General features: G+C 55.6%; 1 protein-coding gene across 5 annotated transcripts; it reads left to right on the forward strand.

Moving 5' to 3' along the window:
- The first annotated feature begins 2814 nt into the window (after nucleotides 1-2814).
- ZNF385A (zinc finger protein 385A) lies at nucleotides 2815-24032 on the forward strand. Of its 5 annotated transcripts, none has more exons than XM_058742505.1 (8): nucleotides 2815-3103; nucleotides 9778-9914; nucleotides 17696-17806; nucleotides 19418-19580; nucleotides 21443-21685; nucleotides 22030-22199; nucleotides 22422-22517; nucleotides 22665-24032. In XM_058742505.1, exons 1-8 carry the CDS (start codon nucleotides 3094-3096, stop codon nucleotides 22893-22895), a joined length of 1161 nt encoding a protein of 386 aa, XP_058598488.1. In that variant the 5' UTR covers nucleotides 2815-3093; the 3' UTR covers nucleotides 22896-24032. The 5 variants fall into 5 exon arrangements, with proteins under 5 accessions (XP_058598488.1, XP_058598489.1, XP_058598490.1 ...); XM_058742506.1 differs by lacking the exon at nucleotides 2815-3103 and adding an exon at nucleotides 8553-8682; XM_058742507.1 differs by lacking the exon at nucleotides 2815-3103 and having other exon boundaries at nucleotides 9610-9914; nucleotides 17683-17806.
- Nucleotides 24033-26179: the final 2147 nt, after the last annotated feature.

Here is a 26179-nt window from a genome sequence, read left to right on the forward strand (position 1 = left end):
GCCTTGTCTGACTGTGAAAGCCCTCATTCTTAACCAACATGGTTTAGGTCTTTGAAGAGAAATCAAAGTAAGGGAGCCCCTCGGGGTCCTCTGTCTTTTCAAGGCCTGTCCTAATGTGCCCCAAGAGGAAGGAGAGGGGTGAAGAAATTCTAATGGATTATCGGAGGCAGATGTCCATGTCATGCTAGACCAGAATTCAGCCACCAGAGGGCAGCATAGCCACAAATTTGTGGGAATTTGGGGGATGGAGAGTGCATGAAGTCCATCTCGTTCTCTTTCCCCATCGCTAGGGTTATTCTTTTTAACTTAAGCTCCTGCCTAGCAGTGCCTACGTCACCTTAAAAATATCTCTCCTGGGAGACCAAGGCTGCTGCACACTCTAATCCGTGACTGCTTGATAATTCTGTACCCTAGAACTTCTTCCCAGAACCCATAAATGAAGAGGGACTGATAAGGAGGAAGAGACCTAGTGAGGCCAAGAGCTACCCAGTATTTCCAAGGATTGCGGCTGAAGCATAACAAGACACTGGGAATTCTCAAGGAAGGAAATCTCATACTCCCCTTCTTGGCGGAGGGCTGGAATTGGCATCATCCAAATTCCAGGGGGCAGATCTGAGATTTCTTACACCATCAGCAGGAGGAAATGAGGAGGGGAAGTGAACTGTGACCACTCAGCTGGGTCATGGGTGTGTCTGCGTAGTGCCTGTACCTTTGAGTCTCAGAGAGTGACAAGGTCTCTCGTGAGGGTGCACAACGTAAGGAAGGAATTCCTTGGGCTCAGAAATGCCGCAGTTGTAATCTAGCACCAGGCTTTCTGCCCCTGAACTGTAATTCTCAGGCTCTGGTCTGTTTCCCTTCCAAAGCTCCCAGCCCTTCCAGAGAATGTCTGCCTCTCATCCTGAGACTTGAGTGATCCAGAGGGACATGAGGGTAGGGGGCTAGGAGGCCTGAGCCCTATCCTTATCTGTTTGTGTGTCAATGGAAAGGAGGCCCTGGGAAGGGAACAGCAGCTGGGGGTACAGGGAGGGGGAGGGGACTCAGGAGAGGCAGCTGGCAGGCGGGAAGCTGATCTGGGGGTCTCAAGTTTCTTGACATCAATTAGAGCAACCAGCCTGGGCTCATTAGTAGCCCGGGGTGCAGGGCTCATCAATAATGAATTCACCCCGCACACTGCCCCCACCCCCAGCTGCCTGCAAGGTCACCCCGCCCTCCAGCCAGCTGCCTCACCTTGGTAAGCTAAGCAACCCCTCTTCTGAGAGGTCTCTTCTGTGACCTCCCTAACTCAGAGTCCCTGGAGACAGCATGGGATGGTGGACAAATCAGAGGGCAAAGGGGTCTGTATCACCAATCAACCACACCTGATGCTGACTCTGTTTTTTTCTGAGTTCACCAAGGAGGAGAAAGAATGGGAAGAGAAAAGGAAAGGTGTGAGGGGTGGGGTGGGGGGAGGCTAGATAACAGGGCCTGGGGAGAAGCAGGCTTTGTGACACTAGAGTTGAACAACATGGTGGCAGGTTGGAGCTGGAGTAACAAGACCTCCTCTGATTGGCTCAGAGACCCTACATTCTCCCCCAAGGCCACAGTTGGGCAGCAAGGCCACAGTCCCCTGACATCTCTGGGCCTCTGGATCAGAACAAGACCAAGGCATTGGAATCCCCAGCATTCTCTTGCCCTTGAGCTGGAACATCTTTCTGTCAAACCAGATCAGTGGGGTAAAGGCAAGAGACTGCTGAAGCTCAGAATCAGGAATTTGAAGTTCTCGTACCTTAATTAGCCATCTAGTCCCAACTCCCCTGCTGAACCCAGGAATGCCAGTCCCCAGTCCCCTTCCCTGACTGTTCCAAGACTCCAGTCTCAACACCCTTCTACCAACCTCTTCCTCCCTGCCTCCACCCTCCTTATATCCCAAGCGTTCTACTTCCCAGTTACACCTCCTTTCCCTCTGGCGCGGGGGCTGGCCTGAAGCTGGCCGTGTGGCATTCTGGGAAGTCCTCCTGCCGCCCTCCCTCTAGGGGCAGGTACAGACAGGTCCAGGCTGTGGCAGCGGCATCTTCTCCAGACACTTCACAGACTCCCAGACTCCAGCCTCATGCTAGGGTCCCAGTTGCCCACCTCTAATCGAGTCCCCTGATGGTCCTTAAAATACATCCAGTGTCCTGTACTCCCCCCCCCCCGACACTCCCCAGCCCATACATTCGTCCCTATTCTCCATCCTCCCCTCCACCTCACCACACACACTAGTCCTCTACAATCCACACTCACCTTGGTGAATGCCCTGGGTTCAGACCCTGATGCCTGATGGGTGCTCCCATCCCCACCCCAATTCAGGTCCTCTCTACAGGGTTGAGCCTCAATTCTGGATCCTCTATCATCTTCTGATTGCCCTAATAAATCATCTCAGTGGCAAGCTTCTTTTTCCACCTCTTTGCGTTGATTGCAACTCTCTTCATGCAGACCTTCCCTGAGGACCTAGGCATTTGAACCCCAGCCAGAGATCAACCTGGGACCCATCTTCAGCCCCACATTTCATCCCTGAAACCCAGCCCCCAGGCATCCTGCTCCAAAGTCAAAGAAACAAAGGACCTTAACATTCTCTGCACTCCCCCCACCCCGACCCTGCCCAGCCTGTCACTCCGGAGAGGACCCAGGTGTCACACCCATCCCAGGCTCCATCCCTCCCCAGAGGACTGAGGCATCCCCCACCCTATATCAGCCCACGACCAGACTTCCTGCCCTCAGACTCAGCCCTTCCCGGGAACCCAGGCATCTTAGTTCCCAGCTTCCTCCATCACCTCACACCGTCTTGTAGATGTCTTGTTCCCCCGGCCCTGGCTGCAGTGACACGGTAAATCCAGGAGGCCCAGGGGCAGCCAGTAGGAGAGGAAGGGGCGAGGAACCGTCAAGACGCCCCCTCATGGAGCCCAGGGTGCCCGGGTTCCCCCTCCTCCCGTCTTCACCTGCTGCGGGCTCCGCCCCCGCTCCGCCTGGGCCGGCCTCTGCTCCTCCCCCGACTCCTCCCCCTGTACCCCCAGCCCGGCCAGAACGGCCCCCGGGACAGAGCGACGCGGAACCCCGGGCGCCTGGGTCCCCAGCATGATCCTCGGTGAGTGGGCTCTGCGGCTCTGGGCTCCGGGCTCCTGGGTCCCTCTCAGTAGGTCACCCCCCCAACCTCCCGGCACCGCGGTGACTGCGGCCGCCCGTCAGCGACCGGTTCCCCCTCCCCCTTCATCTGGCTCCACATCTGGGGGTCCCCTCTTCCCCTCTTCCCCACGCTGCCGTCTCTCCGGGTAATTTAGGGAGTGGTGAAGGAGAGAGCAGAGCCGAGTGAGACCCCCGCCCCATAATGAGGATATTGCGTATTCATGAGGCTCATGAATATTATATGACGGTCTACGAGAGGCTGGGGGAGAGGGCTGGTCCTGGCCTAGTGGAGTTGAGGGAAAGGTTCTGACCCGTCCCCGCACACACTCTCCCTCCCCCACCCTTAGCTCAGACACTCCGACATCCTTCTGGGCCCAGGATAAGAGGGAAAGGAGGAAGTGGGGGGCGGGCGGGGAGAAGATGGTGGGTGTAGCTTCGAGGTGTGTGTGGTGGGAGGTGGGAACCTGAGGGCTGGAGATAAGGGGGCTGGGTAGAAGCAGGGGTGGGAAACTGTCCTTCCCGGGGCCCCTGCGGCTCGGATCCTGTCTCCGCAGCCATCCTGCCCCAACACGCCAGGACCTGCCCCGCTCTCTCCTTGCTCTGGCTGCCTGGGCCCTTCCTTCCCAGCTTCCTTCTTCTTCCTTCTTCCCCCACCCCCACCCCTGCCTTGGGCCAGGGGAGCCAGGAGACAAGGGGCAATGGAGAGAGTAAGGATGGGGGAGGGGAGCCCCCGCGGGACTCTGACAACCCTTCAGCCACAGCCACCCCATCCTCATGACCTACATCGCGAGGGAGCCCCTGGGTGGGGGAGGAGAGGGACTAGCTGTGCGTCTGGACTCCTCCTCAGCTCCAGGGGCTCCAGGCCCCTGCCTCCACAATAGTAGGCCGGCCTGCTGTGTCCTCTGACCTCTGACCTCTGCCCTGGTTGGGCCGGTTCCCGAGCCCTGTTTATGGTGGGAGATGCCCCCCCACAACCGGGCCCAGACACCTGTGGTCTCCCTGCCTCCCAATGGAGGGCTTGCCCGGCCTCTGCTGGGTCCCTCTGCAGTTTGCTCTTTGGCTTCCCTTCTTTCGTCTGATCCCTGTTGACTTCCCACTAGTGGTCTTTCTCCCCTTCTGCCCTCCTTCCTCTCTCTCTTTCTCTCCTCCTCCTGTACCTCCTCACTCCTTCACCATGTTATGTCTGCCCACTCCACCTAACACTCCACTATACCTATTCAGTGAATGAGGGAACAGAGGCGTGAATGACTGGTGCCTGCCTCCTTCCCATGAGTATCTCCAGCAAAGAAGAGACTCCCCACCCAACTATGAAGACTATCCCCAGCCTAAAGTGACCCTCACCATCACATCTGGGACTCAGGTCCCCAAAGCACAGGCCCCACATTCTTCCAACGTGTGCAATCCCTGCATGTTGGCCCCACCCTGGACGCAGGCTCCACCCTGGGCACGGGCCCCAGAGGGAGCATCGTGCTTTTCCAGAATAAACCAGTGTGAGCCACACTTCCCCTGGTCAGTGGGCTCTAAAGATGACCTCCGAGACCTGCTCAAGCCTGACCAAGACCCCACCACAGGAAAAATGCCTGGGTCTGCCAACTGGACCCCCACCACATCTGCCTGATGTGGGACAGGACACTGTAGTTAACTCCCTCCTTGTGCCCACCTACAGAGGGGCGGGAAGCCTGCTGGCCCACACGCGCACGTTAGCCCTCTGTGAGGAAAGGAGAGAGGGAGAAAACTGCCAGCCAGGGCTCAGGCCTTGCCCACCCCCCTCCCCCCACCTCCCGCCCCGGGTCATGCCATTGTAGGCTTTCAGCTTCCAAATATTGAGGCCCATTGAGTCCATGTACATGGTGGCCCTGACCAGCAGGTGGGGCCCGGCCTACCTGCTTAAGATCTACACTGTGGGCCCAGGTTTAAGCAGATGGTGGTTCTGGGCTCCGTTCCTTGTTCTGGGCCTTTCTTACTGTCCTCTCCAACTGGGTCCCATGGGGAGAGGGGGCATTGAAGAAGGCCCTGTCCTGTCAGGTTGGGAAGATTTCCCAGGGATCTTCCCTCTCTTCCCTTCCTGGCCACCTCCTCCCTTTAGGCCCCGCCCCCGCCTACATCCACCCTGGGGTTATTAAGGATGATGTTTTAAGTAGTTGTTCATAATCATCCCCTTGTTCCTTTAATCTTTGACTTCAAAGCCTTTCCAGCCCTCAACCTGCCTCCTGTCCAGATGAGGGAAATCAAGGCAAAAAGGAACAGAAACATGGGATTTGGTCAAGAACCCAGGACGCAGGAGTTCAAGGCTCTCCCCTCATTCCCCAGTTTCAGGCACTGTTGGGGAGGAAGAGGCCAAAAGGCCTGAAGAGAAAAAGAGATAGATTAGAGATGAGATCCCGGTCCAGTCTCCAATCCAGTTCCTCCCTTGGCTCCAGAGTCTAATTCCCCCATCTTAACCCAGTGCTGATCCAGGCTTTTCACCACCTGGGGTTAAGGCCCTAATACAACTTGCAACCCTAACGCCAACCATATATCTCATCTCACTCTCATCCTGGCCCAACCTCCAAGACCAGCACTAACCCACAGCCCTACCCTAACACCTCTCCTGGCTCCTGTTCTTACCAGACAGGACCCCTCCCTGAGCTAGCTCAAGGCAGACACTCCCATTCTTTACTACAAGGGCTCGAGGCCCCAGACCTGACCTAAGACAGCCAAGGGGCTGAGACTCTGACCTGGCCAAAATTTCTGGGAAAGGGAGGAAGAAAAAGACCAGACTTCAGTGGGATGGAAGGAGTTGGATGTGGCTTGGTTGTGGCTCGGTGTGAGCGGGATCAAAGGGCCTAGGGCTAGGTAGGACCTAGAAAGAGCCAGATGGACATCCATCCAAGGGTCTGAGAGTTCATCCCCTCTAAAGTGCATTGGGAACTGTCTTTAATAAAGCATTTGGCAATTCCCCCACAGAGCTGGGTGGGGCTCTATCTGCTGGAGGTAATTACTCTAATGAGCTTCCCTCTGGAGTGGCCTGCCCCAGCCAGGCCCCAGCTCCTCCCTGCCCTGCCTGACTTGTGTGCCATGCAAGAACACGTGCATGCATGTGTACACACACACACACACACACACACACACACGCACGCACGCCAGTTCGATCTCCTACCCCCTCCAAACCTGCCCGAAGACCTCACCTAGTCAGATGTCAGAAGCCCTGGATTTCCTGCTTCCCCAGACCTTACTATGTACCTGCCTTTCCCTCCAATACCCCATCCCTAGTCTACCTACAAAAGTGTAGTGCTTGAAAACCCTGCCTCTGGAGCCAGACAGACAAGTTCACATCCCTCACTAGCTGTATGACCTTGGTCAAGTAATTCCCCCTCTCAAAGCTGATTGTCCTCATTGATAAGATGAGGACTCGTTCATTTAACAAACATTTATTTAGCTCCCTTTGTGGCATGCCAGCAATTTACATAGATTCAATCCTCTCCACAACTCCTTGAGGCGGTACTATTGTTCTCATTTGCCAAATGAGCTAGTTCCCCAGCTTCTGAGCAGTGGAGACAACCTCAGGGAGACGGTGTATGTCCAAGTGACTGACACGTAAAGAGCCTTCAAAAAGTGGCAACTATTATGGAGCGCCCGGGTGGCTCAGTCGGGTAAGCGTCCGACTTTGGCTCAGGTCATAATCTCGCGGTTCGTGGGCTCTGTGCTGACAGCTCAGAGCCTGGGACCTGCTTCGAATTCTGTGTCTCCCTCTCTCTCTGCCCCTCCCCCGCTCACGCTCTGTCTCTCTCTGTCTCTCAAAAATAAACGTTAAAAAAACAAGTGGCAACTATTAGTATTCTCAGAAAAAGGGAGAGGGGACTGAGGCTTGGGCTTACCTGAAACGAGAGAGCTCTGCTTCTGCCCACTCGGCCCGTGAGCTGCCATTCTGCCCCTCTCCTCGTCTCATAGCTCAGTAGACCCAAAAATGGGGAGACACACGAATGTCCAATTACCCACCTTGCTTCCTTGCCTCACTCCATCCTCCCTCCCCCTTCCCCCCCCACCCCTTTCCCTCCTGGGTTCTTGTCCTGGAGGAGAGGAGTTGCTGGCCATAGGGCACTGAATCACTGCTGTTTGTTTTCCTCCAACCCCAGGAAGATGCAGGGACCTTCCTCTCCTTGAACAAGATGGAAGTCTGTGCTGGGACCTCCATCCCTTCTGAGTGACACTAGAGTCCTCGGGGGTTATGTAGCAGTGAAAGAATTTGCAGCAGATTTTGATTTAGCTCCCAGCTCTGATACTTACAGGCTATGTGACATGAGCCAAAGTTTTTAACTCCTCTGAGCCTCAGTTTCCTCGAACGTCAAGTGGGAAAAATAGTATCAGCTACCCCCATAGAATCATAGCTGCCTCAGAGATTAAATGTGATAATACTCAGAACTCATTACCTGGCACATAGCGGCTCCACAATACGTATTTTCTTCTATTCCCTTTTCCAGAACTCATCTGTCTTTTCTGAGATGGGGGCTTGAGGGATGGGGACTTAAGAGAATCTAGAGCTGGGAAAAGGGTCAAGGAGCTGGGCTGCTCTGGGGCGGGGCAAGTGCCAGCCCCAAACCAGCTGCTAGGGGTGGGTGCTGGGTGCCGGGGACTCTGGGAGCGCTCAGGTTTCTCTCACCATTCCTGATGCTGCCCGGGGCTCGTTAAGGCTGCCCTGGTCTGGTGTGCCAGGCTTGGGGTGGAGGGGGGGTGTTGTGCATGGAGGGAGGAGTCCTGAGGGACAGACCAGGAAGGGGAGGTGGTCAAACTGCCCCTCAAACCATCTGTCCCTCTCTTCTCTCTCCCTTTCTTGCTCTCTGCTCCCTGTCGGTCTTTTCACCCTGGGGTCTAGCTCTGTGTCCAGCTTTTCTGCAGTCTCTTTTTTTCTCTCTCATTTCACTGTCTTCCATCTCTCCATTGTTCACTATTCTTTTCTCTCTCAGTATCTCTGTCCCTTTTCTCAATCACTTACTCCGGCTTCTGTCATTTTTTCCCCATTCTCTCTCACTCACTTTTGTCTGTCTCTTCTCTCTCTCTCTCTCTCTCTCTCTCTCTCTGCTCTCCCCCTACCCCATCTTAACTCTGAGATGGCAGAGGAGGGAGTGGACACAGGGTGTACAGACCTCCAGCTGCCCAAGAGCCAAAGCCAAGCATCCTGCCCTTTCCTTCAAACCCTTAGCCCTCTAGAGCCCAAGCTCCCAGCAGCCTTGACCTCAGGGACCCTGGCCACCCACCCTGGCAGAAGAGCCAGACCCCTCCAGACCTTTCTGGACCAGCTCCCTGCCCCCAGCTGTGCCTGAGCCCTCCCCACCCCCTCCCTCTCGCCTCCGATTCCCTAATCCCTGCTCCCCCGCCCTCCCCTCTGCCCCACTTTTCCAGGACTCTGATTGGCTGATTCTACTGACTGGACTTGGGGGGGAGGGGGCTGGCAAGGGAGGGGGCTGGGGGCAGAACCAAGGGAAGGGGACGCTGTCAGGCCCAGGCCCCTGGGGGGCCGGGGCCAGGCCACTGCCTGGGGGCAGCAGGCACCAGAAACTGAAGGTATGCAAAGGGGCAGTCTCTGTGGAGGGAGCAGGGAAGGATCCTGGGGTACCCTCTGCCCCAGTAAGGTCAAGGGAGGACGGGGCCAAACTTGCAGCCTCCTGGCTTTGCCTTTGTTCCTGGGAACCCCTGTTGCTGGCAGGGGGTTGTTAGAGCAGGGAAGGGCAGCCAGGATTCCCTGACTGGTGGACAGCGAGGTCACAGAAGGGAGCTGGGCTAGCGGAAGCCCAGAGGGGTCCTCAGGGCCTTTGGCCTCCTCCCACTGGAGCCTGGCAAGGTTCCTCCCATGGCTCTGAGGGGAGGAGAAAAAGTTTCAGGGGAGGGTGGGTAGTGGAGTGGCTGGCCTGGACTTTCATTTCCCCTTGGGGTCAGACCCAGGCATTCCCCTTCCAGAGGCCCGGGTGGCGGTTCCTCCTGCGGTGCTGGAGCTGAACACTTTCAGGGAGACAAGGGGGTTTGGGGGGAGACAGGAAGGTTGGGAGAAGGGGCTCTGAGAATGGGCCCAGGCAGTCCACCTCCCAGGGCAAACGCCACTCACTTATCACCTACCCCCAGAGATGTCAACAATTAACTAAGAACAGCCAGGACAGATCACAGCTCTTTGGGCAGCCCGAGAGACTCAGCGGCCCTCCTCCAAATCGAGACCTCAACATTCCCCTCTGGGCAGTGGGAGGAATCACCCACCTGACCCTGTCCCCCCTGGGGTGAGACCTCGCCTTTGGGATTCCTTGGGGAAAAACAAAACCAGAAGAAGGGAGTGGCCAGAGCCGTGGGGCTCCCTAAGTCCTGCTGATCCAGCAGAGGTCTGTCCTCTTCCTGGGTTTGTAAAATGCCTAAAGGTCTTGGGGGAGGGAGGCTGGAGAAGGGGGAAGTGAAAAACACCCAGAAGGGAAGGGCTGGTGTGCACTCTCCCCTGGGCCCACAGGGCACCGTGCTCCATTGCTCCGGAGCTAGCAAGCAGGGGAAGTGTGTGTGCGCATGGGGGTCACACTTCTGAGTGTGGGGGCCCCAGCCGGGGAGTGGGACAGACAGGTTTGGGTGGGGCTCCCAAGCTTCAATCTTCCTGCCCCACGTAATGTTTTCTCTGCCCTTCAGGCAGCCTGAGCCGGGCAGGGCCCCTCCCTCTGCTTCGGCAGCCCCCCATCATGCAGCCCCCACTGGACCTCAAGCAGATCCTGCCCTTCCCACTGGAGCCAGCCCCCACCCTGGGCCTCTTCGGCAACTACAACACTGTGAGTAGCAGCCTGCCTGCCCACCCTACCCTCCTGAGACCCCAGCTCCTTCCTTCACTCTGACTCACCCCTCCCTGATTCTCCTATCTACTTCCTTATCTTTCCTTAGGACCCCATCTCCCCGGACTTCTAGTCTCTAGTCAGTTACAAGCGTTGTTGGCTATCTGGTATACTATTAGCAGCAATAACAATAATAGCTCCCATTTGCTGAGCCAGACCCTGTGCTACATGTTTTATATGAATCATCTCACTGAGTCCACCATCTAGAGAAGCAGTGAGACCCAGATGGGTGATAGTGACTACAGGGAGGTGGGAGGGGTGACAGGTGCCGAATCCAGAAGGAAGGGATAAGCAGGGTCACAAGCCTGCCTGTTTGTAAATTCTAGCTCTCTGGAACCCACAGTTGGGTGGGGAGGATCACTGGGGTAGGGCTTAGAGGCCTGGCAAAGTTGTCTGGATTTAATACAGTATGAAATAGGGAGCCATTATCCATTGTTAAGCAGCAAAATGACTTTGTCAGAGCCGTGTTTGAGGAAGGTGATTGGGACAGCTGGATGAAAGGGAGCAGAGGTTGGAGGAGGCTGTCCCACCAACGTGGGCCTGAAGGGCAGCCTGGAAGGCCACACCGGGCCAGTGGTAGTGGCAGTGTGAGTATATAGGAAGGGGGAAGGGCAAGGGGTTTGTTTCCAAGGAAATATTCCTAGGCCATGGTGACCAACTGATATTTGGGGATAGGGGAGAAGAGAGAGGATGAGTCAAGACTGACTCCAAGATTCAAACGTCTGTGGCTAGGAGGGAGAAGTCACCTCGACAGAGGCAGGGGTTTATTTTATTTTATGTTTTTTTTTAATTTTTTTTTTTTAACGTTTATTTATTTTTGAGACAGAGAGAGACAAAGCATGAACGGGGGAGGGTCAGAGAGAGGGAGACACAGAATCTGAAACAGGTTCCAGGCTCTGAGCTGTCAGCACAGAGCCCGACGCCGGGCTCGAACTCACGGACCGCGAGATCATGACCCGAGCTGAAGTCGGCCGCTTAACCGACTGAGCCACCCAGGCGCCCCAACAGAGGCAGGGGTTTAGAGGAAGAAGCTGGTCTGGGGTGAAGCTGTGAAGCTCACTTTAGGACATGGTGAGTTGGTGAACCAGTGGGACATTGAGCCAAAAACGTCCAGCAGACAGTTGGAATTTGGGTCCTAGAAAGTGGGCTAGAGCTAAAGGTTCAGGGGAAGTCGGCTTTAGTCCACGCAAATAACCCACCATCAAACCATATTCAGCTGCAAAACGTCTACTGAGTATCAACCATGCAGCAGGCACTGCCATAGATGTTTCTATACCTGATCTCATTTCTCTTCACCTCAACCCAACAAAGTAGACGTTGTTATTCCTGTTTTGTTCGGGAGGGATTAGTAATTTATCTACGTTGACATAGTATGTGCCTAAGGTATGATTTGAACCCGTAGCAACTGATTCCAAATGGAGTTCTCTTTATACCACAGCTGCTTCCTCCAAACTCCTCCCAAAGAATCCAAACCAACATCTGCACTACACTCTGAAGTTTACAAAGTACCCTTCATATCTTAGTCTTTATAGCAACCCTATAGGGTAGCTATTGTTTAATCCATTTTACAGATGAGAAAATGGAATACTGACTATAAGCAAGGCACTGTTTTAGATAAAATAGAGACGTGAGGGTAAACACAATACGGTTCAATTTTAAGAGTTTGTGGGTTTTTGGTTTTTTTTTTTAATGTTTACTTTTGAGAGAGAGAGAGAGAGAGAGAGAGAGCACAAGCAGAGGAGGGGCAGAGACAGAAGGGAATAGAGGATCCCAAGTGGGCTCCGTGCTCACAGCTGGAGAGCCCGATGCAGGGCTCAAATTTACGAACCCGCGAGATCATGAGCTGAGCTGAAACCAAGAATCCGATGCTTAACCGACTGAGCCCCCCGGGCACTGCTGATACGGTCCAGTCTGGAAGGAGCTTCTATTCAGGGGAGAAATACAGAAATGTATGCAGCAATCTAGAACGCAAAACAGAGGCAGAGTTATAAATATTGTGACAGAGAAACCAATGATGGTTCAAGTGAACAAAAAAATTTTTTGAGCACCTACTATGTGCTGGGCACTGTACCAGGTGTCAGGGACACAGGACTCAGCCTGTGCCCCTGGGGAGCTCATGTTTAGTAGGAAAGATAACAAGTTAACAGTTACCCTGTAGGGTGAAAAGAGCTGCGTCAGAGGCATTTAGCTTGTATGGGAGTCCAAAGGGGTGTCAGGAAAGACTTGCTGAATGAGGTGGTGCCTAAGGGACCAACCAGAGCTGAGCAGGAAAAGGAGAACAGAGGAAAAAGGGATTCAGCCCGGAGCAGGTGACATAGGATTTGGGCTTTGAAGAATTATTCGTAGGATTTTAAAAGGGGCCTTAGAGAACATTCCAGACTGAAGCAAATAGCATGAATAAGAGCTAGAAAAGAGCACTTGAGGGGGTCCAATTGATTCAGTTCGACTGGAGCAGAAGGTGCTGGGAATACTTCCCCCATCTACACACCTCATTGACGCTTGCCCTTAGGTCTCTCATCATTTCCCCCATTTTGTAGATGAGGAAACACAGACCTAGAGAGGTTAAGTGACTTCCCCAAGGTCACAAAGCCATGCAATTCGCATGGGTAGTTCAGGGTTTTTCACTCCCCCAGGGTTCATGGCTCGACTGCCTCTGGTGAGGACTAGCTATTTAAAGCCATGAGCCCTGATAAGCCCGGAGAGTGCGGCAGGGTGTTGAGCAGCACCAGCTCTGGCATCTGACTGGCAGGATTTGAATTGACATTCGGAGAGCACTGGCTGTGTGACCTTAGGCAAATGGCTTCACTACTCTAAACCCGAATTTTACCAGATAGTAATAGTACGGACTCACAAGGCTGTTGCGAGAATCGTATTACATAATCAGAATAGCTAGCACAAAGTGGATGTCTGGTGTTGGCGGCTATGATTATTATGTCATCGCTATTATTTTTATTTAAGAGAGGACCAGAGACAGAAAGGCCAAGACTCAGCCTTTTGGAATAAGCAGAATTAGGAAGTAGGAATAGGAGGAGGCTCCAGCAAAGGATGTGGGGGAGCCACTGGAGGGGGGTAGGGACGCAGCCTGGTGCCTGTAGAGTTGGAGAAGCCAAGGGAGAGAGTGTGGCGGGCTGCATCAATAGTGTCAAATTCTGCAGGGGAGTGAGGACTGCAGAAAAGCTGCAGACAGACCTTTGGCAGTACTGTGCAGCAGTTAAGTACATGGCTTTGGAGTCAGGCTGCCCAGGTTTAAATTCAAATCCCAGTTCAGCCACTTACTAGCTTATGACCTTGGGCAAATTATTTAACCTCTCTAAACCTCAGTTCCCTCGTCTATAAAATGAAGATAATAATAGTACTTATTCTGAATAGTGGTTGTGAAGATTAAATTAGATAATCCATGCAAAGAGCTCAGTACAGAGTCTGGCACATTCCAAGGGCTCAGTCAACATTAGGTGGTGGTGGTGGTGGTAGTGGTGGTGGTGGTGGTGGTATTATTCATGGCTAATGGATTCTGGACTAATACAATACCTCCAGATCTCTCTCCTACTGGGGCAGTTCCTACCCCTTAGACCCTTCCCTGTATTATGCTTTCCTCTGCCCTTGGATGTCTCTCATTGTCTCCCAAAGACAGCCTCTCTCTACACTCAGTCCGCTGCTTCACTCATCTCTCTGTCCTAGACGGAATGGGAGAGGGTGAGAACCAGAGATGATAGAGCGGGAATCCTAAGACCTATTCGGAGAGGATGAGGAGGTGTCTGGGGGAGGGAGCGGCTCTGCCCTCCTGACCCTGAGCTCCCAGTGCTGCTCCTACTTGACCGCCAGAGGGCAGCAAGTGCACGAAACATAAGCTCTTTGGGAACCTAGCTGTCCAGCAGGTGGCGGGCGAGGGGAGGAGATAGGAAGAAGAGGTTAGGGACGTTGTCCCCAGTATGAGGTCGCTTCTGCTCTGGGCGCCTCCCAGCTCCACCTTTCAGAGGAATCACTGAGAGAGCAGTGCCTGACACCTAGGTACCTGGGCTCGATTTCCCATCCCTAGTAAGGGAAGTGACATGTAAAAAGGGCACAGGGGCCGTGTGCAGAGGGAACACGGGTCTGAGGGCTCGGAAAAGGGGTTGTCAACAAGGGAGCGAGGGCCAGGGTGGAAGGGATGGAAGAAAGGAGAAATGTCCGAGCTAGAGAAATAGAGCCGTCCATTAGGATTGGTGGGGACAAGGGACCCAGCAAGGATCCTCAGTGGAGGAAGCCGAGGTCACCTGGTCAATGCCCGATCGCCGGACCGAGCAGCCCCTCACCAGGACAAGGTCTACCACCCTGGAACGAGTATCCGGATACGGACACCCTCTCCTCTCCTCTTTTCACCCTAGCCCCCCTTCCTCCTGCTCAGGCTCCCTAGCCCCGCCCCCGTCCGCGGCCCGCCCTCGGCCCCGCCTCCGGGGCGGGCTCCGGTCCCGGCCGGCACCGCCTCCCCTTCTCGGGCCGGCCCGGCCGCACAGCCCCGAGCCACCCGGGCAACGAGCGCCGCGTCCCCGGCCTGCCCGGCCCGGCCAGGCTCGGGTGCCCCGCCCGGGTCCGCCACCCCGGGCCATGGAGTCGCGGCCCCCGGGGTCCCGCAGGGTAAGCCACCCGGCCCCTCCTCTCTCCCTGGCTCCCGCCGCTGCCGCAGCGCCCCCCCACCCTATCCCCGCCCGCCCCTGGCGGGCGGGCTACCTCTCCTTTCGCCTGGTCCTCGGGTTATTTGGCCCATCCCCCATAACTGGCGCGGTCCCTGCCAATCTCTGGATCCCAGCTGGCACCCCCAGACTACTGCCACCATACTGGATACCCCCACCTCTGCTTCTCAGATCCTTGGAGTCCCCCAAATCTTCAGACTTCCCATCAGGTCTTACATGTACCCTCAAATTACCACGCCGCCTAGATCCTTCTTATCCCATCCCGGCATCTTTCCTTTTCCCAGCATCCCTCCCCCACCAGCTTCCACCTGCTCTTTAGACACCCCCTAGCTCACTCTCTTTCCTATTTCAATCCTTCCTGTCCCTCTGGTCTTCCCATCCCCGAGATTGCACCCTCCTTCTCTTTTCACCTTTATTTGGGGGTGGGGGGGAGGATGGGGAAGTGGGGTGGTCAAACATGGGGCAGCGGTTTCCATCAGATAAAGGGCAATGGAAGGAAATATAATCATGGCCCCCTCTCCTGTTCCTGATCTGGTTTCCTCCCTTCCCTCCCCCTTGCCCTTCCTGATTCATTTTGCCCCAGCTTTAGGGAGCGATTCCCCTTCATGTCTGCTGTTGGAGGGCAGGTGGGAGAGGAATGTTTTGTGGCCCTTTCCAGGCAGTGTCTAGGCCAAAATCCCAGGGTAGGGGCTCTGGAGTGGGATGGGCTGTGGGAGATGTTGGCCTCCACCCCTCCCCAGAGAGCCCTCATCTAGGTCACCAGGGCCTCTTGACCTTGGCCTGGAGCGGCACTTCAGTGGCTCACGTTCCACCTGCACAGGGATTGGGCCCAGGAGCCCTCACCTTCAGCCTGGTGTCTCCTCAGTTCCTGGAGGAGAGGGTGGGAAGGACCCGTGGCACACTGGGTTGATACCCTCTTTCTCACCACTCCCCAACCCCTGGTTGGTGTTTATGGACTTAAACCTGAGGAGGGGTGTATGCAAGAGAAAAGGCTTTCACTCTGGAAGAGGGACCCAGGTGGGGCAGGGACCATTCTCCTGGGATGTATGTAGGCATGGTCAGCCCACAGGTCGTCCTCAGGGCACTGTGGGAAGCAGGCTGGGGTGATGGGTGGGGCAGAGACAGAACCCTGGCCTCTGCTGTCCCCTCTCCATCCCACTCCTCTCTCCCTAGTGCTGTCATCGACTTAGGTTTCCTGGCCTAGATTGGGTTTCTGTTTGGGCTGAATTCCATTCCCCACCCAGCATATGAGGAAGTCCAGGGGCTGAGGAGAACCCTGGGGCAGGGGGAGGCGGGTGTCTCTGCATAGGGAGGACTGACACCTGGAGACTGGGAGCTGAGAGCAGGCATCTGTCTCCCCTTTCTGATTAAAGCCTGTCTCCAACTTGGTCTGTCTTTATTTCTGCCAAACACATCATACATTCACACAGATAAACACACAGCTGAAGATTGCACAACCTGACCATTCATGGCATCGGCAAAGCCCCCGACACAGAAATGTTGATACATAAATGATGTGCACACAGCACATGACACTCCTTCACACTCCACCCATGCACAGATTGATCACAGCCTGCCCAGACACCCGCAGTCACACCCCTTCTTCCCCTGTTTGGCTTTTCTTTGAATAGGACCTGGGCTTCCAGGAGGTGAAAAGTGAGCTACTGAAAGGGGCTGCTTCCAGCCAAGGGCAGGCCAAGAGATGGACACTTGTCAGCCAGACGAGTCATCTGAACTTGGTCATGGCTCCCGCCTCTACGTCTACCAAATGAGGCAGCCCATGTCACAGGGGTGCTAAAGCCCCCTTCCAACCAGCCAGTGAGACTACTGGGGAGAGCCAGGATCTGTGGACTTTCCAGATTCCAGCCACCTTCTTCTCCCTGCTTCACATGCCTGTCTCTCACCAGTGTCTTACTGGGAACCATGAAGACCTGAGCATAGGGGAGGGCCGCAGCTGAGGAGCTAAGGACCCCTCAGGTCCCAGAAACTATTTTTCACTTGATCCTTCCACCGGGAAGACCAGGCTTCAGTTCTAATTTCGTTCTGTTTTTATGAGAGGTCCCAGCCATCACCCAATCCTCTTCAGCTTTGGGTGCATTCCAGTCTCGCCTCTCCCTGGCTGCCTAGGGGGCCAGAAGGGAGGAGGACTGTGCAGGGAGGCAGTTTTCATGCCTCTAGGCCCCTGGCTTCATCCCTTGATAGCTGAAGGCCTCAGAAACTCCCATCCTCTCCCTTCCTCATGTGAACTCTTGGCAGGAGACTGCAAAGACATCTGCTGACCCAGGGTGGGGGCAAGACTGTTCCTAATCACGCCCAGCCCCACAGCTCTGCCCCAGAAGCCCTGTGATCAAGGAAGGAAGAGTTCAGAAGATCTCTCCACTGCCTCAGGCCAGCCCAGCTTCTTAGGTCCTGCCCACCCCCCCCCCCCACCAACCCCCATTATTCACTACAGCCATGTACTCTCTCCTGAGTTCTTTTACTCCCTTAAGACCTGCTGCCTTAAAGAGATCCAGGGAGTATGTTAGGGCAACCTGGGGCCCAGAGATGGGAAGCTGGGAATGTCTGTCTCCTGGGACCAGAAGCTTGGCTTGGTAGACATCTTGCCCCGGAGTGGGTTCAAAGAGTTCAGAGGCCTCAGCTGAAGGCCATAGGATCTAGGGTGCTTTGGGACTTCCCATCAGTGGGCCTTTGGTGGGTTGGCCGAGCTGTACATCAAAAAGACCGAGTTGGATCTTCATGGTATGATGAACTGAGACAGCAGCCCAAGTTCAAGTACCAGTTTTGCTATTAACTGGTCGTGTGACCTTGGGCCAACCACTTCTATTCTGTCAGATGGGGGCACTGGGCCAGTTGGTCTCTCAAGGCCCTTCTAGTAGGGTGAGGATTGGGCTTGGAGGGGATCAGGGGACTGAGGCTCAGAACCCTCAGGCAAACTGAGGGATAGGGACGAGGCTCTGAGCCCTTTGGTTCAACCCAGCTGCAACCAATGTGGGGGATGATGGACATAAGCTTGTGCTGGGGTTCCTGGCTCACCCCAGCCTGCCTCCGCAGATGGACCCTGTGCAGAAGGCTGTGCTCTCCCACACTTTTGGGGGACCCTTGCTCAAGACCAAGCGGCCCATCATTTCCTGTAATGTCTGTCAGATCCGCTTCAATTCGCAGGTAAGAAGCCTTGCTGCTCGAAATGGGTGGGGCAGCAGTAGCCTGGAGATCTCGGGAGAGCAGAGGGCAGAGGAGCTCGGGCGGGGGGCAGAGATAAAGGGGATATCAGGAAGAGCAGGGAATGGGGACACTGTAGGAGGGGCAGGGGCGGATGGAAGGCACTTGAGAGGGACAAGCGGTGGCTGTAATTTCAATGTGAAGTCGGCCAGTCCTCTCAGGTTGACCCTTCCCTCCCTTGGGGACTGAGGCATCCCTGGCTCAGAATTTCCTAGAACACAGGTGGCCATCATGTCTGGGTGCAAGAGTGGCCTCTGGCCCACTGGTCCTTGGGCACTGGGCTGAGTTAGGTCATTGACTCCCCTGCAGAGCCTGTGCCCTCTGGGGCCTCTGCTAAACTCCTCCCCTGGTCCACCCACTTCACTCTAACCTGGCTTCCTCCTCTGTCTGTCCTTTCCCGTGGGGGACTTTCCATGGAGAGAAGCCACCCAAAACGCAGAACCTAGGTGTCCGGCCTCCCAGCTGTCCTGTCCTCCTTGTGAGGCTCCCTCGGGACTTCTGTGTGGGTCTAGAGGAGACTTTGTGGGGTGCAGGTTCTGAGAGCTTTTGGAGAAAAACAGCAGAGCCTCATTCTGCTGAGTAGGGGGAAATAAAGCACGTTCTGTTTCTCTACCCAGTCCACACATGCACGCGTGCACACACCCACCATGCTGCTAGGCTCCGCACACCACTGCCACACCCCTGGGGTATCAATTTTCTTTCCCTACCTATCCATACTTTTTATTTCTACTCTATCCCTGTCTGGGTGACCTTGTGGCTCCAGAACTGTATGTCCTAGGCAGGAGGTGCACGTGGGGGTGGGGGTGGAACCAGGACCAACCCAGCTTTAGGCCTCTCGGTTACCTCAACCCCAGGCATCCCCTCTCCCAACCCTGGCTCCACTCCCTGGTGGAGGGTGGAGGACTAGAGGGGCAGGGGGCCAATAGTAGGCAGCCCTCCACTTCCCTCCCCCACCAAGTGGCTCTGTTTTGACAGCTGTCTCTGCTGCTGTCTCTATCTCCAGAGCTGGGCTTGGGGCCAGGGTCCTCCAGGGTGTCCACAGAGGCTTCAGGAAAAATGAGAACCAGGGGGAGTAGTCAGGGTAGGGCCCAGGCCTCAGGGCTCTTGGGACTCTTCGCCCGAGTGTAGAAGCAGTCCAGACTGGATCCAGAGGCCGGAGACACGACACACGCATAGAAGGCCAGGGGGCCAAGAGACTGCTAGCTGGCTGGATTGCTGGTCCCCTCCCATTTAGAATTCTATTATAGGTTGGGGTAACCCTCCCTCACCCAGAACTAGGTGAGAAGCCTGAGTCAGCAGCCAGGCCCTGGGTGTGGTGGTAGGGTGGAGTCTGGGCTAGGTGAGGATCCAGGTTCCCAGCGACTCAAGGTTGAGAAGCTAGTCTGAACCCCAGGAAAAACCAGGGCTCCTCGGCATGGCTTTACATCCTACTGGTATAGTAAGAGATTCACTGCAGCCTCCTGAGACCACCCCGAGGACCTGAAGGAACTCTGTGGGGAGCATGGTCGGATGAAAGGTGATCTCAGATTCCCTTTTTTTCTTTCATCCCTAAAGAGCCAGGCTGAGGCACACTACAAGGGTAATCGCCACGCCCGAAGAGTCAAAGGCATCGAGGCTGCCAAGACCCGAGGCAGGGAGCCTGGCGTCCGGGAATCTGGAGACCCAGCTCCCCCAGGCAGCACCCCCCCAAATGGGGATGGCGTAGCCCCCCGTCCAGGTGTGTCTGAATACCCCGACATTGTTCAACTGCTCTCGTCTCTGTTCTTTGCCCGCTTCCCAGAATTCTCTGCTTTCATCTCTCTCTTCCTCAACCCCCACCCCCCACCCCTACCCAAGGTGAGTCCTGGAGCCAAACACAGTGATACAAAATTTCCATCCTGTCACCCGTACTCCCGCCCCAGCTCCTCTCAACAGAGTCCCCACTGTCTGTCCTCCCCACCACCCAGTGACTCAGAGAGGGGCTAGGGTGAGGCCACCTGGCAAACTTCCTCAAGAAAAAGGGAACCATCAAATCTAGGGAGAGGCCTCTTCATCTTGGGGAGAGGGACAGGGAGGGAATCAGGATATCTGAGGGCCTGCCCACTGGGCTTCCCCTTGGGGAGACTGAGAGCTCAGGACACTCAAGCAACACCCCGGATGATCTTGGTTGATCTTTTGACCTCTCTGGCCCAGTCTGTGTCCTGGGAGTGAGACCTTAAGATCTTGGAGATCTTTCCCAGGTTTACAAAAAGCAACTCTGAGACTTTCTCCCTCATGGCTGGTGGCCATCTTCAGTCCTACTCCCAGCCAAGAAATTGGAAGGAAGGAATATCAAGACAGGAGGATATGAGCCCCCCTCATGCTGGGATTGCCACATCAGATATCAGTCATGATCAACTCCAGAAAGACTGAACATCCCCATTTCCTCGTTATCCTTGCCTGTCCTTTCTGCCCCACCCCAAATAGAATGAGAACCAGGCATCCACATCAGCAGCTTGGGAACCAGCATCCCACTGTCAACTCGCACACACACACACACACACACACATCCCTCAGGGATGCACAGATAGGACAGGCAGGTGAGCTGAGTTCTAATTGTGCTCTGGCTGCTCTTAGCCTGGTCACCTTTTTTTAACTTGGCAACATCTCTGCAAAACGGGGATGACGCTGATAGTGTTGGTGGTAGATAACATTTCATATTCTGGGTGCTTTATGCATATTACCTCATTTAGTTAGTTCCGACAGGATATCTCTAAGGAGATAATGATACCTGCCCTACTTTTGTAAACGACGAAGCCCTGTCCAGTTTGAGACGTGGGTGGGAATGGAGGTCAAGGATGTCAAACGAGTAAGAGAAATAAAGGGAAAGATCACAGGATGGACAAGCAAAGGGACACGTGCAGGGGTCAGGAGGTCCCTTTCTGCCAGTGCCCCACCCCCACTGCCTGCGGTCTCACAACCCGGAAACTGGATCGGCTGCTGGAGCAAGAATGGGAGTGCTAGAGTTTCCCCTGTACAGAGGCCAGAACCCAGCGCTGAGGCCTGGGGCCTGTGCATCTTTAATCAAGCCATGAATTATAGAGCAGCCTGCATCCCTGTTCCCTCTCCGGTTCTGCTGTTTCTGTTTCCCTTTTGCCGTGTCTGCGACTGTCTCTCTCGACCTCTCCTCACGCTGCCTCTGCCCCTTCCTAGAGCTCTCTGGCATGCCTCCCTGGGGACTGGGCAGGACTCTGGGAAGGGGCTGGCCAGGCAGGAAGCCCAGGCTGGCTGGCAGGCCACTGAGGGGTGAATCCTTGTTCCATGCCTCTCCCCAGGGCTAGGCTGGCTGCCAGCTTCAACCTGAAGGGGAAGCCACTGCGGCTGGACCCCTCAACCATTCCCAGCTTCTCGAGAATGGGCCAGGCGCTGGAGCCTCACACCCAGCCTGCAGCAGCTAGACCACATCTGGCTCGGGCCCAGGGCATGAGAGCATGCATGTTGTCACAGGGTGGGGACTCCTGGGCCCTTGCCCTCCAGGAAATGGGGGTGGGTTTCCTCCACATAAAGAATCTCCTCCAAAAACCATCTGAGGTGACCCCTATGTTTCTCCCCCAACAACAGTCTCCATGGAGAATGGACTGGGTCCAGCCCCAGGATCCCCAGAGAAACAGCCTGGCTCCCCATCCCCTCCCAGCATTCCGGAGACTGGTCAGGGTACAACCAAGGGCGAAGGGGGCACTCCAGCCCCAGCTTCCCTGCCTGGAGGCAGCAAGGAAGAGGAGGAAAAGGCCAAGCGGCTGCTCTACTGTGCCCTGTGCAAGGTGGCAGTGAACTCCCTGTCCCAGCTTGAGGCTCATAACAAAGGTAAGGACTCTCCCACCCCGACCCCTATTCCCCTATCCTCAGCCCACTCCTCCTCCCCACCTCTAACGCCCCTGGCTTCCAACATCCAGGCCCCTCCAAGACTTACCAGCCTATCTCCCTCCCTAATCATCTCCCACTTACTTCTTCAGTTCCCCCTCTGCTTAACTCCTCGACCTGTGACTCTCCCCTGACCTACCTTGTGTTTGGGGGTGTCCCAAGGGGATTGGAAAACCCCCACACTTGATGCTTCCCCCTATTTTAATTGGGAAGGTGGGTATTTGCTGCCGAGGAGGCCTGGAGAAGTTTTCTTCCACCCCTTACCTTCTGCCCTCTGCGGGCCCCAGGTACTAAGCACAAGACAATTCTGGAGGCCAGAAGTGGGCTGGGCCCCATCAAAGCTTACCCTCGTCTGGGGCCCCCCACTCCTGGGGAACCAGAGGCCCCTGCCCAGGACCGAACCTTCCACTGTGAGATCTGCAATGTCAAGGTCAACTCGGAGGTCCAACTGAAACAGGTGGGTCCAAGGCCTTTCCTGGGAATTCTAGGGAGCTCTACTCACAAACAGGGAGCTTGGGTGAGGGCGCTTCTCTCAGGTCCCTTCCTTGGGACCACAGAAGGGGCGGGGCCAGGTGTTTTGGGTGTGCCTACCGGCTCGTCGGTTACTCCTTTCCGGGTGGCTCACAGCCCCTTACCCACTGCCCCTCCCTACCCACCCACCCCTACCCCCACCCCGCAGCACATTTCCAGCCGGCGGCACCGAGACGGCGTGGCCGGGAAGCCCAACCCGCTGCTGAGCCGTCACAAGAAACCTAGAGGCGCGGGGGAGCTGGCGGTGAGGCCTGGGCGCTGGAGAATTCGGCAATTGGGGGACCGGAGCTGGGAGGAGAAGGGGACGCGGGCCGGCACGGGGAGGGGTGGGGTTTGCGGGCCGCAGAATGACTCCTCGGTCTCCCTTTCTCCGCCCCTCTCCCCGCTGCAGGGCACTCTGACTTTCTCCAAGGAGCTGCCCAAGTCCCTGGCGGGAGGCCTGCTACCCAGCCCCCTAGCGGTGGCTGCGGTGATGGCAGCGGCAGCAGGCTCCCCGCTGTCCCTGCGCCCGGCCCCAGCCGCACCTCTTCTCCAGGGACCGCCGATCACCCACCCCCTGCTCCACCCGGCACCCGGGCCCATCCGAACTGCGCACGGACCCATCCTCTTCTCCCCCTACTGACCTGAACCCCGAACCCCCTCCCATTCAACACCTCCCCCCCCCACCTCCAGCCGGGACCCAGGCCTCCGGGCTCCAAGCCTGCCCCTACTCCCGGCACTCCCTGAATGATCTCTCTCTCTCCTTCCCCCCCACCCCGAGGTACGGGGTTCCAGGAAAGGGGAGGGGTAGCGGGGGAGGGGGGCTTCAGAAGGGGGGGAACACCCCAGATCTCAGGGAACCCCGCCCCCTGCCCTTCCCTCTCCCCTAGAAAAGGGGGGGCCGTCTCACCCCCGAGCCCCCTTGGAGACACCCCCCCTCCCAAAAGCCATGTCCATTCAGCCCTTCCCCCCCAAACCTAGCACAAAACGGGGTTCACAAGCCATGGTCGGAGTCCGGGGGGCAGAAATGGATTTTTCTTGGCAATAAGCGGACTCTGGGACTCCGGCCCCTGCCCCCAAACTGAAGCGCTTCCGTGAACACCCCCATCCTCCGCAGGGGGAGGGGAGCAGGCGGGATCCTGGGTCCCTCAGAAGCACTTTGGTTTTACCGCCTGCAACCTCACTGTGCCCGCCCCGCACCATGCCCCAGCCCCAGGTCTAGCTGGGCCCATCATAGGGGGCAGCACTTGGGGGCATCTCTGGCACTTGGGTGGGACCAAGTAGATGCCCCTACAGACCCTTCCCTCACCTTCTTCCTCCCCAGTCTGGATTCCATTCTTTTCACCAGCACCCATCGCCCAAGGGGTACCGAGGGGGGCAAGGGGTGTCCAGTCCGAGCCCACCCCCGCCTCGCCTTCCGCAAAACTGTGAGCAAAAAGCAATAGAAGCCTCGCCCCCGCCCCTCCCCTTTCCGCAGGATTCGCTGAGTCTGTAGCCTTCCCCGTCCCAACTCCTAGACCTCATGGCTGTCCCTCCCACCAGACACCTCCACTGCACAACTCGGGCGGGGGCGTGACCTCCCTCCCCCCACCCCACCCCCTCTGTGGTTTCCGTATCGTCAGCCCTTCTAGCAGCCGACACGGGAGAGGGACGGGCCCCCACTGGCCTTCCCGTCCCCATCAACTCTTTCTGCTTGACAATGTAGCAACCCCGGCCCCCCACCCACGTCTTCCCTTTTCCTTCTCCCCGACAATAAAGTCTGGATTCGTTGCCCTCCGTCCCCCAGACTCAGACTCTCAATCTTTGCCCGCCGATATGGGAGCTATTCAACCGGAGATCTGTCTGCATGGTGAAGGGTAAGGGTACACGGGAAAGGGGGCCTGAAGGAGGGGTCCGGAAAAACGGGGGTGGGAGAAGGCAAGATCCAAAGCCTGTGCAAGGCGAGCAGAGGCTCCCAATATCACTCATCCCCACTCCCGCCCAAATCTAATGTAAACTTGGGCCCTGGGGAATCATTTCCAGTCCAGGTCTCAAGACTGTAGCCGGACTGTAGCCGCGGCAGTTGAGAATTCTCCACGACTCCACCACCAGGCGGCGCCAACGACATGGAAACGGAGTCTCCCCTAGGCTAAGACGCTCCTGTGGCACATGTGTCTCGAGATTCTGGAAAACAAGTCTAGATCCATGCTCAAAGGAAAGAATCCGGGCTTTTGTGCCTCTGATGGGAAACCCACGCCAGGAACACGCAAGGCATGGGAAGACGCTGGGACAGGGACTAGGCATCTGAGCTCTAGGCACTGCTGGGCCCCATATAGTGACCTTGAGTTAGTCCTTCCCCTCTCTGGACCTCAGTTTCTCCATATGCAAAATGAACAGCTTTGGGTCTCTTAAAAGTTCATTGAGACTTCATGTTCCAAGACTAAAGAACTGAGGCTATGCCATTTACAGATATGCAGGTATGCTAGAACACCTTCTCCTCTGGGTCCCCTACAGGTCTGTGGGACAGAGACATACACTCTGTTCAGCAGCCTGGCACATGATGTGGGGGAAGATGTTCTTCATTATCTCCAGAGTTCAGCTCAGTCACACTTCCAAGAACAGTACTGACTCTGTGACCCCTTCCCTCTAGCCCTGCTGGGTGGCAAGAAAGAAAGAAAGGCCAGACCAGAGCCCAGCATCTTCCCAAGGGTCCCCCTGAATTGCATCTCCTTTGCTCACTTCCCCCCTCCACCCACTTCCAGTTTTTCAGAGGAAAGGGGGAGGGAAGGTGAAATAAAGATTGTTAAAGAGGAAGGAAAGGGAGGGGCTCTGTCAGTTAAGTGTCCCGCTTGTAGCTCAGGTCTCGATTTCTCCTTTCCTTGGAGCTGGCTTGGGATACTCTCTCTCTCTCTCTCTCTCTGCCCTTCCCCCACACTCTCTTTCTTTCTCTAAATAAATAAATAAATAAATAGGGGCACCTGGGTGGCTCAGTCAGTTCAGCATCCAACTCTTTTAAAAAAAATTTTAAAGTTTATTTATTTAGAGAACCAGCAGGGATAGGGTGGGGGGCAGTGGGTGCACAGGAGCCATAGCAGGCTCTGTGCTGACAGCAGAGAGCCGGATGTGGGGCTCCAACTCACAAACTGTGAGATCATGACCTGAGCCTAAGTCGACCTGAGTCGAAGTCAGATGCTTAACCTGTTGAGCCACCCAGGCACCCCAAGCACACATCTGACTCTTGATTTCGGCTCAGGTCATGATCTCAGGGTCTGTGAGATAGAGCCCTGCATTGGGCACTGTGCATGGATCCTGCTAGGGAGTCTCTCTCTCCCTCTGCCCCTCCCCTGCTCATTCACTCTCTCTCTCAAAATAAATGGACATTTTTAAAAAATAAATAAGTATGGGGCGCCTGGGTGGCTCAGTCGGTTGGGCGTCCGACTTCGGCTCAGGTCATGATCTCGCGGTCCGTGAGTTCGAGCCCCGCATCGGGCTCTGGGCTGACAGCTCAGAGCCTGGAGCCTGTTTCGGATTCTGTGTCTCCCTCTCTCTCTGACCGTCCCCTGCTCATGCTCTGTCTCTCTCTGTCTCAAAAATAAATGTTAAAAAAAAAATAAAAAAAAATAAGTAAACAAACTTAAAAATATTAAAAAAAGAGAGAGAGAAGGAAAGGGAAATAGGGGCCTCCTGGGTTTGTCAGCTATGAAGTTGGGGGTGGGAGTTCACTGTGGGTTTAGAAATGGAATCCAACAAGTTTAGGATGGTTAGGTGTTTGTGGGTTTTTTTTCAGGCCATCTAGCTTAAAAAAAAAAAAAAAAAGCAGAGACTGGAGATCCAGAAGTCCAAGTCCAAGAGGCAAGAGTGGTCCTATAAGAGAGAGGGTGGAGAAAAGCAGGGGCTGGATCACACGTGGGGATAGAGATGGAGGCTAGAAGAGACTAGAGTGAGGAA

This window comes from Neofelis nebulosa, chromosome 8 (assembly GCF_028018385.1).
Source record: "Neofelis nebulosa isolate mNeoNeb1 chromosome 8, mNeoNeb1.pri, whole genome shotgun sequence".
In the NCBI taxonomy this organism is placed as follows: Eukaryota; Metazoa; Chordata; class Mammalia; order Carnivora; family Felidae; genus Neofelis; species Neofelis nebulosa.